Here is a 13885-nt window from a genome sequence, read left to right as displayed (position 1 = left end):
GTGGAAGAATGGGGTACTATGAGAACAGCCAGTTGCGGGGGTGAGGTTCAGAGAGGCTTTGCTGGAAGAGGTGGTACCTAAGTTCTGTGCGTCCCGGAGGGTTAGTAGAGCTCACTCTAGGAGGAGTGTTCTAGTCAGAAGGAATAGCGCATGCTGATGCCTTCAGGAACTGAAAGTACTTGAGCACAGCGGGAGCACAGAGTCCCAAGGAGGGGCTGTGGTGAAACATTTGGTGGAGAGAGAAGTGGGAGGTGGATTGTAAAAGGTTTTTCAAATTTATGTCAAGAATTGAGAGGTCAGTGGGGAGCCACGCAAGGGGGTGACACAATGGGATTTTCCTTGAGAAAGGTCATCATGGCCATGCAATAGAGTGTGGATTGAGGGCAGGGGTTGTGCAGCTGACGAGAGGGACTGGTGGAGCAGTTCTGGGCACTGGAGGAAAGGAGAGAGGTGGAGACAACTGAGACACACGTAACAGGTGACATTGACAGGCCTTAGTGATGAACTTGGTGGGGTGGGTGAGGGGAACTCAAGAGAAGCTATGAGGTGCTCGCTTGGGGGAATGGTGCACTTGCCTGGGAGAGGTGGACATGAAGCTGTGATGCTCAGGAGAAATAGACAAAAAATATTTAGGACTCTTCAGCATGTAGAGGCTCAGGGAGAGCGTGCACAGGAAGAGGAGAGTATGTAGGCTATAAGAGGGAATTGCCAAGAAGTGGCCAGAGGGGGAGAAGGAAGATACCAAGAACTCTAGTGCCATGTACTGTGTGGGAGGAAAGAAGTGGCCAGCCACCAGGGGCAGGTGGGCAGGGAGGTCAGCATGGAGTTGGTGCAAGTGCCCATTGGATTTAGCAACAAGGAGGTCCTTACTAACTTCAGTGAGATTCTCAGAAGCACGGTGGAGATGGCGAGGTGGGCTTAAATCGGAAGCGGATGTAAAGACCATACTGCCTGGTCAGTCTTGGAGAAATTTAGTTTGAAAGGGGGAGGGAAAGGGGGGTGGCAGTTGGCTGCCATGGACGGAGGCGTTAATGAAGTATACATACTTATAAGTTGAGAGACACTTGAGTCCATTTAAATGAAGACGAGAAGAAGAGAGAACAAGATAATAAAAAATGGGACTTCTCAGAGCATAGGGGAGGTAATCTAGGAGCCAAGAGAAAGCAGGGGCATCTCTCTTCCACTGTAATGGGGGGGGAGAGGGCGAGGCAGGGATCTGTGCAGGTCCGGGTAGCTAAGGAGATCTAGGGGCCGGAGGGTACAGGAAGCCATGTGGAGGTTTGTTTTCTGCATGGAGATAGAGTTCCTCTGCTGCAGTTGGGAGCAGAGGGTGATAGGGTTGTGAGTGGGTTCACCTTTCTGGAGAAGAAGAGAGAAGAGGGCTGATGTGAGCAGGAGTCCAGTGCACTCGGTGTTCTGTAGCAGTACCAAGCTGCACGGGTGTGGGATTGCTCGGGGCTCACTCAGTACTCAGGAGCCGGATGGGTCCATCACAGGTGGGTACACAACAGCTGGGCAAGAGAGGGGGGGATTTGGGCAAAAGAGTGGTTAAGTAGCTGAAGTGCTGTCTGTCAAGGCCACGTTGTCATGTGGAAGATGGTAGTCAGGAGGTAGAGGGATCAAGGGGCTGACTGTTGAGGGAGGCATAGGAAGAGGTGGTGTGGAAGTAACTGGAAGGCTGGCAAGTTGTGGTCAGAGAATAGCATAGCTAAACATTGTTTCATGAGTGGAACAGGTCCAGGTGACTGCGTCTTGGCTATGACCATTTGAGTGGGTGGTGTAGATGTGAACTTGCGTGGAGATGAAACAGGAAGTTAGGGGAGTGAGTCAAGAGTGATGCCCCAGTCATCCCTGCCCATGTTGAAAACATCCAGAATCGGGGCCAGAACCAGGCAAGAGAGAACTGTGAACCTGGGCTGCCAAGCCTTCGGGAATGAAGGTGCCTGACCAGAGGTCTGCAGAGGCTAACAGGCAGTCAAGGACGGTTGCTGGCGTGTGGCTTTTTACCCAGAGAGGGAGAAGAAATGTTCCAGAAGTGAAATTACTTGGGAGGAGAGAGTCAGCTTTTCCTCTTTATCTGGGCCTCTCCAGTCCTTAGCCCAAAGCCCAGCACACGGTAGGTAGGGTTTCATATGTTTCCATGGAATGGATGCATGAGCAAAAGTAAATTGAGGCTTCCATTTCTTTACAGCTTATAGTCTGAAGCTATCGTTTTTTCAGCTATATAGCTGCCAGGTTTAAGTGGTTTTTAAAGGTCTCCCCAGACCTGGGATTTCCTCAGGGACCTGTTAATGTACCGTAGCTGGAAAGAGGCCCATTGGGGTGGGGCGGAGTCAGAGAGCTGGGCGGAGAAAGTCTTCTGCCTCTTTTTCTTCTCTTGGCCCTGCCCCATCCCAGAGATAATGCTTTCCATTGATAAAGGGGTAATTATGAACCTGTTACTGTAAAGCATTATTATAATAGAGTATCATCCTGTGAGATCCTAAAAGTTCAAAAGAGATAATCAGCTGTTTCAGGTTTTACTTTGAAAAAGCCCAGAAGTAGACAAAATGGAAAACCTTCTGGTAGCTGTCCTTTTCTGTAATGTTGCTTTGTCCCTTGGATTTAGGCATTACCCACTGCTGCTGTTAAAAAATAATTCTGTTCGGGTGCCTGGGTGGCTCAGTTGGTTAAGCGACTGCCTTCGGCTCAGGTCATGATCCTGGAGTCCCAGGATCGAGTCCCGCATCGGGCTCCCTGCTCAGCGGGGAGTCTGCTTCTCCCTCTGGCCTTCCCCCTCTCATGTGCTCTCTCTCTCTCTCTCAAATAAATAAATAAAATCTTTAAAAAAAAAATAATTCTGTTCATAAATATCTCATTTTATCATTTCAGTTTATGTTAAAACTTCTAATAAATGTTGGGAAAATGGGGGAATTTGATATTACAAAAAAGTTTGGCCGTTTGAGGTTATAGCCTTGGAGTAGAGCTAAGCTCTGAGGGTAGGATGTAGAATTTCCACTTTGAAACAGATTTGAAATTCTCAGCCTTTGCTTCCTGAGCATGACTTTTCTCCCATTTGAAAAAGATTTAGGTACAGCCAAATTAGGGTGTGTATTTACCTAAATTACATACTGGATTCTCAAGAATGGCAGGAGAGTTAAACATATCGTATGATTACAGAATGAAAAGTTCGCCAGGCCCTTTATTCTTGAAAACATGTGTGGTCACATTACTTAACTAACCAGTAGATGATTTATGAATTTCCTCTTAATTTGATGTTTGCTTAGGTTTATCTTCTGGCCTTTCTGTCATTTCAGTGCCTGCAAAGCCATGATCAAGAGCTATTGTCTGTGGTACAGGCAAATAAAACTTGGCCTGGCTAGCTCTTCCAACTGAAGGTCGCTTCTACCAACCTTGGCTTTAATGAAAACTAATGATGTTACCTCAGTGATGTCCTCATGCCAGGGAAGAGTTTGAATTACTGATGTTTTAGGAAATAGGCAGTGCTCCTGCCATTACGCTTTTGGTCATCTTTTTGCACTTTGCTATCAAAGCTTCAATATTGCAGAAACCCGAATAACATAATTTTATCCACTATCGAGAATTTGCTATTTAAGTTGCAAGCTTCACCATTGGCCTGTAATGTCCCCAGTTTGTAATCGGTTTAATGTTGCATGACTCCATACTGCCTTTCAACACACTGTGAGTGAAAATGAAACTCGGCAGAAAAGCAGAGACAAAGAGAAAATCTTGGTAAGAGGGATTTGTAAGCTGCTTCCTACGGCTGATACCAACCCCCCCCCCCCGCCCCCGAGAGTTAGGAGGAATATAATCTAAACTTTTTCTTGGTCAGTCTCTAGTTCTGATGACATCCTAAAGGTGTGTGGCTTCTACAATTAAAAATTTAGCCAACTTTTGGGGCGCCTGGGTGGCTCGGTTGAGCGACTGCCTTCAGCTCAGATCATGATCCTGGAGTCCCGGGATCGAGTCCCGCATCGGGCTCCCTGCTCGGCAGGGAGTCTGCTTCTCCCTCTGACCCTCCCCCCTCTCATGTGCTCTCTCTCATTCTCTCTCTCTCAAATAAATAAATAAAATCTTTAAAAAAAAATTTAGCCAACTTCTAAGAGCAGATATAAAAATGCACTTAACAAAGCATATGTATTTAGTTTATTGGCGCATGGTGGGTTGGAGAGCCCAAACCATAGAGCTAAAGGTACTGCAGTTGATAAATGTGACAGATACTCTGCAAACAAGAAATAGCGATCAATTTGCTTCTGTTCAGCAATGGAATCGCATAGTAGATTTTGTACGGCCTGAAGTTACCTGAATAAAGTCACGGCTGCCCGACTCACCCTCACTACAAAGCAGGTGAAAGACTTGCTCCCTTCTTGGTGAAACCACCTCACCTTTTGAGAGGGCACCGAGGGTGGCCTTTGACAGGGTCCCGTGGCTAACGAAGACCTCCAGGATCCACGACAGCATAGCTTACATGTCTTCGGTCTAGTGCAGGGAAAGGCCCCAGCCTGAAAGCCAGGATGTGTGTCCATAGCCACAGGCTGCCTCGTGGCAAGGCGGCCCGAGACGCCAGGGTCATTATCTTGTCCGGCCCCCACAAAAGTCCATTTTTCTCATATAGGTGAGAGGTTCTTTTTCACATAGGTGAGAGTCCAGGTCTTATTCGCAACAATCGTGAGGACCAGAGCCAAGAGAATTTTCTCAGCTTCCGTGGTCTCACAGATACCGGTGCCCCAAGAGAGAGCTCCTATGATAGAAGCTCTCTTGCTCCCAGGGGAAGTACTGTAGTCCTTTTTCAAGTGTGTCCAGTACCCATGAGGTGCACACTAGGGGAGGAATGGTTGGCCTTGAGTGGTGGTGCGGAAGCTCTTTTAAGGAGCACCTTGTAGCTTCCCTTTCCAGTCACCGTTCTAGGGGGCTTGCCATCCTTAACCTTCCTTCCGGAGTTGGGTGCCCTCCAAGTGCTGTTTTTGCACCAGGAGGGCTTTCCCATCAATGTATCTTTTCCCATTCAGAGCCAATTCTATCTGGCCGGGGGTTCCTTGCCCAGCTCCTTACTCACCTTTTATTCTCTTCTATTTTGCTCGGCCCCATGCTCTGTGGTCCACCAGACACGTTGTTGCCATTGTGTACTCACATCTTTACTATAACTGGGAAATAAATGTGAGATGCAAAAATGTCCAGTCACCCAGGCTAACATCATATGAGTCGTCATCGCTCCTAAATAGTTGTTAGTGTGCTTATGCCACAGAAATTTCCCTAATTGTCCGCATCACATTTCTGGCTTTTAGTCACGGGGATGTGGGCCCACCAATTTAGGCTTATATTCTTCGTGATCAGAGTGTTCCTGTTGTCCCTCCACCCATTTGTGGCTTTCCTCACATACCACAGGTCAAGTAGCTATTTTTTTTACACATAATATTTGTGACAGATGACATGTATAGCATTTGACCTTCTACCATATACCCAAGACCTTTCTTAAACCTTCAACATCACAGTGGCCACACAGTATTCTTTCAGATTATCATAAATCAGTGTTCTCCAGATTCGACTGGGTAAATATTCCCACAGGATGCTTTTCAGCACAAGTCCTTAATAACAGATGTGTCCTGTGAAACAAGAACCAAAAGACACAGCTACTTCAGTTTTGCTCCGCAGACTCCTGGTTATAATCAGAACTCAAATCTCTTCATCCAGTGTGTTCCATAGATTGGCCAGGTGCCCTCTTCACTTCTGGACTCTCTCCCCCACCCTGCTTCTTGACTCTTAAAAGAGACAGTTGACTCATAGCTCAGGGAGCATATATTTTTTAAATTTTTTATTGTTATGTTAATCACCATACATTACATCATTAATTTTTGATGTAGTGTTCCATGATTCATTGTTTGTGCATAACACCCAGTGCTCCATGCAGAACATGCCCTCTTTAATACCCATCACCAGGCTAACCCATCCTCCCACCCCCCTATATTTTAAGCCTCTTTCTAGGCACCAGTGATGTTGGGTTTTTCCCTTTTGTAACACCCAAGGCATGGCTTTGTTCCCTTCAGTAACAATCTGACCTTTCTTCCTCATCATCAATTTTAGTCCAAACCTTCCACCCACACACGAAGTATGTCCCTTGGGTTCAGCCACTTGGCTCGTGCATATTGAGCTGGTGGCAAGATGAGGCCTAGTGGGGCTTCCCCTTCAATCTCCTCCCAATGGTAAAGGGTCAGATTAGGTTAGTACAGAAAAACGGGGTTACCTTGTTCTATGCAAAAAAAACATTTGTGGACAATCAGCTCCAGCTAGTTGAGGGGTGGGGAAGGAGTAATCCATTGCATCAGTTCCTGTAGAATTCTTACATTTACGTTCCAACTAATAGCCATAATATCCTGTTTCAGAATATTACCAGCCTTTGAGACACTCAACTGTATCCTCAGTCCAGGGACTGCTAGGTATGGCATTGAAAAAGAAAATGTGAAGTCAGAAACACCTGTAAGTCCCCCACTTGAATTATCTTAATTGTAAGTGGTCTCACAGGTGTAGCGCATTTATCAAAGTGAGAGTTACCCGGGTTCCTTTGGTTAGATCTCCATCTGCAGGCCAGAGAGAGTGAAACTCATCTGAAGGAGATCTGAACTTCTTCAGAGCTTTGCCAATACATCCAAGGAACAGAATTTTTAGACGACCTGTTCTTTGCTGTCGGCTTGCAGTTCCTTTCTAATCGATTCTATTAGCTCCTCTGGTTCAGGTTCTACCGTTTCTAGATTCCACTAGAAAGTTCTGTCATCGATAACCAGTATCAAAGCCTGTGCTACTAAAAATCAAGGGTAGCTTGGCAACAAGCATCAACAGCTCATTTTCATCCTTTCTATCAGAATCCTCTTTTTTTCTTTTTCAGTAATACTGTAGCCATATTTTTAAGCTAAGGATCAGTTGGGGGGTCTCCTAAACAATCTCACGCCTGACACTGATTGCAGTGGGAGTAGCAGTCGGGGCTCAGTTGCTAAAGAAGACTCACGGAACCCAAATGACAGTGTTTAAAAATTTACAGTTCATTATAGGAAAAGGCTATAATATGCCATCAGCATTAAAAGCAGGATCAAAACCACAGGCTGCCTCACAGCCTAGGGTCCAGAGAGGCCCGGTGCAAGCCCAGTGTGCCCGCTCTCTGGAACAGCGGTACCAGGATGCACTTTCTCTCTTGGATCAAGAACCACCGATGTGAGTACAAACCACTTTGGAAACCAGGGAGCATGTAGTGGAGTCTCATACAGGGTTTCTTTTCTTTCTTTCTTTTTTTTTTTTTTTAGATTTCATTTATTTATTTGACCAACAGAGACATAGCAAGAGAGGGAACACAAGCAGGGGGAGTGGGAGAGGGAGAAGCAGGCTTCCCACTGAGCAAGGAGCCTGATGCAGGGCTCAATCCCAGGACCCTGGGATCATCACCTGAGCCGAAGGCAGACGCTTAAGGACTGAGCCACCCAGGCACCCCTCATACAGGGTTTCTTAAAGCCTTCTGGTAACCTGGGCATATTCTTCCCACGTAGCCGGTCCCATACCCTGCAACCTTCATGGGTCTCCCCCAAACCAGGTAAAAACAGTCAGTGTTACTTCTACCAATAAACAGTAATGATAAGCCGTAACCCATGGCTACAGATCAACACAGTAAGGCACTTCTTTTCATTGCTTTGATCAAGGCTCTGCATTGTGTAGCCTTTTAGCAAAAAAAAAAAAAAAAAAAAAAATCTTAGGCCAACTCCAGAGCCTTTGAAATTAACCCTCACAGCACAGATAACCACATCAAAGTGCCCCAACTTTCTTGCTGGGCAAAGATGTGCTGGGAAAGTCCTTCAGCCTGAAGTGTCAGCTGCCTGGAGAATGGCATGACGTCACCAGCAGCCTCCTCTTCCTACAGGTGCCTGCTGCCTGGGCACGAGCTGGCAGGCACACAGCGCTTGTCCCGCGGTGCCCTCCCCTGTCTCTGCACAGATGAGGTTACGGGATTGTTGGTATATTAGCACAGAGTCTCTGCATTGACCCATGGGATGAGCTTGGGGGTGATGTGGGCACCGTGAGACTTACTCTGACTTTCTGGTGCTTCTCTTTTGTCCCACTGTTCTCCCTGGTAGAGAACTTGGGATGGTTTTCTTTTTCTGTCAAGTCTATAAGGGCACCTTCTGCAACCTCCCTTTGTGCTCTTCACTATGGACCTCCACGTGTCCTGCTATAATTCCCAGAGGGAGGCTCCTTCTTTCTGGTCTCTGCTTTCTCAACTACAGACCGATTCTAAAGGTGCTTTCTAGTCCTCAGAACCCAAGAGGCAGTAAAAGACAAAAAAAAAAAAAAAAAAAAAAAAATCGGCTTCAGCTCCTCACTTGTGGCATTTGTAGAAAGGAGTAGAGTTAGCATTGGAATCTAGAATGTTGAAAGGGCAATTACTCAGCAGCCAGAGCCCCAGGAGCCATTAATGGGATCCTGTGCTCAGTCTCCCCCCCCCACACACACCGCTTCATTTTCTGTTTTTTCTGCTTTTCCTGAAGGACACAGAGGGTCCTGGAGAGTAAGTCTTTTTGTCCTGTCCCCACCCTCTCTCTGTCCCACAGCCCTCATGCGGAGGGACACCAATGAATGGCCCCTATTTCTCAATTATGTCAAAACCTCTAGCATCCTCTACTGTACAAATAATTTTTGAAAGAGTGGGTATCTTAGCACATGTTTGGTTTTTATATGGCTTTAAAATATAGTCCCTAGTAAGAAGATAAAGATATTCACCTCCCAATGGAAATTCCTAGTTTGAGGTTAAAAAAAAAAAAAAAAAAAAGTTACACAGAATTGTCTGCTGCTTGCTTTTTGAGGCTTCTAGAAACAGTGAATCATTATGTTTAATGTTTCATCAAAAAATCTCACTGTATTCTTTCAGATGGTCATTTTGAACACTTAAGTGCATGACTCTGTGGCAATTAAATTGTCCCTATCGATTTTCTCACCTCTTTTCAAGTGCGTAGTATTGGCTATGGATGTCGACTAGAAGTCTTTGAAAAAATTGTTCCACGAAAGGGGAATTCTGTTTGGTACGTTTGTGTTCTCCAGTCTTCTGTGAGGGCCCATTCTCCTTTTTAACCGCATCTGGTTTCAGCAGAGCTCACTGTGCAGTATTTCTCCCCTCACTGTGTCATCTCTGCTCCTGTTCTTCCAGAGCAGTTGCCTTGCTCCCCTCTGGAGCTATTTAGACTCCAAATTTTCTATTCTGTGTGTTACCCACTCACCTGTACAGAGATGAGAGTAGACTCGGTAAAAAGAAATTCGTGCCATGTTGCTACTTGGTTTGCTTCCATCACACGAGTAAATGAGACTCAGTACAAACCTGAGTCTACAAATTCTCCCTTGTTAGTTCTTGTATCCTTAGATGGAAGGCAAAATATTTATAATGATTAAGACAGAGTAACAAGAAAATGATAGAAAAACTTCAGACCACCCATAGCTTCCTTCAGTCTACAAAGAATCGCGCTGAGAATATTGACATTTGGAAGAAAGCCGTTCCTCTCTTGCACTCACGGAGATGGTGAGCTGCTTTTTTAAATGTTCTCACCACCTGAACATTTGCCCCCTAAGCAAGTGCAGCACACAGAAGAGGAGGGGCTGAGAAAGTTGGGAGTCCGCTGTCTGTGTCCCTCTCCCCAGGCTGCCTTGTAGCCCCTGCTTGCTGGGCCCTTCCCTCCTCCGGGCCCCCTGCCTTTTTCCATTATTATTATTATTTTTTTTATTCTTCATTCTTTTTCCTACCTGCCTCCCTCTCAAATCAAGTATGTTCTTTCCTACCACTTTAAATAAATTCTCGGCTTCCGTGTAAAGAGGTCATCTCTCTGTCCTGAGAGTATTTTAACACAAAAGGAGTGGGGCCTTTGCTTTGATAGGGTGAGTGCTAGTCCGGGGCATTTTCGGGAAAACTGCGTGGAAGCCACAGAGCTTTACTGACTGGGATGAAAGACAAAAACCCCTCCTGTTTCCACCACCAGGTCTCCTTCTGGCTTCCAGGGAAACTTCAAAGGTTACTATTTTTCTTTTTTAAAAAAGAAAAACGTGCATGACATAGGTATGAACCTGCAGAGGTATTAACCACTATCCCCCCCCCCCACTTCAACGTTTAATTAGAACTCACTACAAATAACTAGTAAAATACATTGAAGTCTTAAATTTGCATCTGTTTAGCATCGGGCAAGCTGTTTACTGGCTGGGATGGCCCAGGTTTATCTGCAACTACATTTAGAATTGTACTGTCTCCTCCCACTAGATGCGCTAGAGATTTACTTAATTACCATTGATTCTTTTGTCTCCAAGGACTGAGAATTCAGACCAGAGCTTAAGTGTATAATAAGGTGTTAGAAAAGCACCCTTGCTGCATTTCCAATTTGGCTAATAAATTGGCTTTAGAGAAAAGCATCTTCCCATGACATTTGGGAGTAAAGCTTGTGATTGAGGTCTCGCTTTTGTTAAATTTTTGTCTTGCAGCATATGAGTAAATAACACTTCAGAGCAAGGGAATCCACCCCCCCCATCTTAGAAAGTTCTTAGAGGACTTGAAAAGTACGTTGTAAAATACAACTTGAAGGTGAGAGAAATAAGTGAGCCTCAAGTCTAAAAAATGAGTAGATTATGCAGTTACTTTAGTGTCTCTTTCGAAAATTTTAATCAAGTTGATGATTTTTTCACCTAATATTAAGGTAGCGCAGAGATTGTGAGGTGACTGAAATTTCAAGGTGAAAAACACTTAATGATTACAAATGCATAGCTGGAAATAGAATTTACACAACCCTAACCATACAGATTAATCAAACTGACCTTCCCTAATACTAATCTGAAAAGGTATTGTCAGGAACTCTTTCAGAATTTCTAGTAAAACAGATTTTTTCTTACTCAGAATGTGGAAATGACTCTGTTCCCATAGAACATTCTAGGTTCCCTGAACTCTCCCATGAATACCCCTGTGCTTCAGGAATGGAAACTTTCCCCGCCCACATTTTTCACCCAGTGCCATCGAGATTTCACAATAACCTCAGATCCTGAATACTCCAGCCAGGAAACTTAGAGCTGGGGGGTGGAGACAAACCACTTTAAAGGAGGGTAGGGTTTACCTCTACAGTCTTCCATTCTACCAGCTGAGCTATCGAAGGGCACATGGATAAAACAGATGTGGTATATATATACAATGGAATAGTACTAGCCATTAAAAAGAATGAAATCTTGCCATTTGCAATGATGTGGGTGAAATTAGAGGGTATTATGCTAAGTGAAATAAGTCAGTCAGAAAGACAAAGACCATATGATTTCACTCATGTGGAATTTAAGAGACAAAACAGGTCAACATAGGGCAAGGGAAGGGAAAATAAAGTAGAATAAAGACAGAGAGGGAGGCAAACCATAAGAGACTCTTAACTCTAGGAAACAAACTGAGGGTTGCTGGAGGGGCAGTGGGTGGCTGGTTGGGGTAACTGGGTGATGGGCATTAAGGAGGGCACTTGATGGAATGAGCACTGGGTGTTCTGTGCAACAGATGAATCACTATATTCTACCCCTGAAACCAGTAGTAGACTATTTGTTAACTAAATGGAATTAAAAAAAAAAATTTTTTTTTTTTTTTTAAAAAGAGGATAGGGTTTGGGTTTGGTGTTCACTAAAGAGTACGAGACAACCCGACCAGGATTTTCCAAGGAAAGGGAAAAAGAGTGAAAGGAGGATTTTCCCCTCGGAATCACTTGTGATTTTTTGTGGCTTTTGCAGTGGATCTCTTGAGCCTGTCGGCGGCCTGCGATGCCTTGGACCAGCACAACCTCAAGCAAAATGACCAGCCCATGGACATTCTGCAGGTCATTAATTGTCTGACCACTATTTATGATCGCCTGGAGCAAGAACACAACAATCTGGTCAACGTCCCTCTCTGTGTGGATATGTGTCTCAATTGGCTGCTGAATGTTTATGACACGTACGTATGGCAAGCTCTTTACGGACTCTGCCATGGGAAGCTTAGTTTCCAGAATGGTGCGGGTGTAATTAGCATCACAACAGGGGCCCCAGTCTAGAAATACTGTCCTCAGGATGAAAGGTTCATGAAGCCCTGTGAGCCAGTGCTGTCCCTGTGATAAATCATTTTTGCATTCACTGAAGCTGAAAAATATTTGGATGAACTAGGAGGTAAGAGCTAGAATGTAGATTGCTCTCAGAAAACAAACAAAACCCTGAGATACTCATTTTTCATACTCATGTTTCAAATAGTAGAATGAGTCAGTGTGTAGCCTTTTCTTGCCTGTGTAATTTGAATTCCTCCATCCACTTCGGGGGCGGCTCCCACTCAGTGGCAGAAATGGGTGTGCTCTTGGGGATGCTGGCACACCTGTCACCAGATCTGAAGAGCGTTCGCTGATACGCAGGAGCTTTTTGCGGAAGATCGTGAATTGATAAGCCAAACAAAACGAGAATAAGCCCTTAATGGAGCCAACTCGGCTTCTCAAACTGAGGAAGTTTTATAGCGTCCTACAGAGTTTCTGTTCGACACCTCCCTTCATCACTCTCTTGGAGAGTACTTGTTTCTTTCTTTTGGATTGCACACAGGAGGTATCCCCAGTTCTTGTTTTTGTCTTGAGCTCACTGAAGGCAGTTGAGGAGGGTAGCAGACAGAATTGGTTTGAATTTTGACTGAATTCTTCTTAGACCTTAAAATGATTGCATGCCTCATTTCACATGCCAACGAGAATTATCCCCCTTTGGAAATCTGGGAAGGTTTTCTAAGAAGAGGTGCATTTCCGCTGTTTTGCCTTTGTTGTAGATTTCTGCCACCTCTGTGATTAAAATGTATACTTTTTTCCTTGTTATTTTGATAAGGTAGTCCTTTTTGAATTCCAAGACCACCTGGCTGTTTAATTCTGATAATTATTTACCAAGCCCTTGAACATATTGGATTTTATTTGTGGATTACCCTTAACATTTGCTCTGATAAGGGTTTGTACTCAGGTGTTCCTTCACATACGTTTTGGCAGTGTGCTCTTTGCAGATGACGTCTGAGTATATAGAACTTCCCTTCTACCTGCCTCACAATTACTTGGGGACAGTTTTAACTCCTTGAAGACCTGAGTTACACTTTATGAAGTTTACTTGTTAAACTTTAATTTGCCTTTTTTAAAGAGGTGAAAAGATAAGGAAACCTTCCAATGATCGTAATTTGGTTAATGGATTAGGATCCTGTTTGACTAAGGGATTTAGTAAATTGTACCAGTTAAAAAGTTGAGCACATTGTTCACCCAAAGTAAATCCAGTTGGGACATATTGTTTGCAGTTTTGAAGTGCTAGGTGGGAAAATTATTCTATAATCTCTCTCTCTCTCTCTTTAAGCACCATGTAAGGTTCACTTTCTTTCTCTCACAAGATAAAAGCTGCGAATTATTGAAAATCGTTTTCTACAAAATGGAACATTTTTCATTTTCGTGTTCCATTTTTTTCCCACAGATAAAATGAACCATTTATAAGTTTGTCATGAGGAATGCTTTATTTCAGCTTTATAGGAAAAGTGAAAGTGTAAACATATTTAAAACACCGATATAGCAATAGGTTGTTTTTATTTTTATTTTTATTTTTTTAAAGATTTTATTTATTTATTTGACAGAGAATGAGAGAGAGCACATGAGAGGGGGGAGGGTCAGAGGGAGAAGCAGGCTCCCCGCTGAGCAGGAAGCCCAATGCGGGACTCGATCCAGGGACTCCGGGATCATGACCTGAGCCGAAGGCAGTCGCTTAACCAACTGAGCCACCCAGGCGCCCCTGCAATAGGTTGTTTTTAAATTGCTCTTTAAGATCATATATTTGAGTGTTCTTTAATAGAGGATGTTGTATTTTTCTTAAGCTAAATGTG

At 44.3% G+C, this 13885-nt stretch overlaps 1 protein-coding gene across 14 annotated transcripts in view; it reads left to right on the top strand.

Moving 5' to 3' along the window:
• Positions 1-13885, top strand: part of DMD (dystrophin) — a 2113108-nt gene that overhangs the window by 2007780 nt on the left and 91443 nt on the right. For all 14 annotated transcript variants that reach the window (XM_064573900.1, XM_064573902.1, XM_064573903.1 and 11 more), the window contains one exon: positions 11764-11965. In XM_064573900.1, coding sequence (XP_064429970.1) covers positions 11764-11965 — 202 coding nt within the window. The remainder of the gene's footprint in view (positions 1-11763; positions 11966-13885) is intronic.

The sequence above is a fragment of the Mirounga angustirostris genome, unplaced genomic scaffold, assembly GCF_029215605.1.
Source record: "Mirounga angustirostris isolate CCGP_5_RB_7025 unplaced genomic scaffold, mMirAng1.0.hap1 SCAF_11, whole genome shotgun sequence".
Lineage (NCBI taxonomy): Eukaryota > Metazoa > Chordata > Mammalia > Carnivora > Phocidae > Mirounga > Mirounga angustirostris.
Note: the sequence above shows the minus strand (reverse complement) of the source record. Positions and strands in the feature narration are given on the sequence as shown.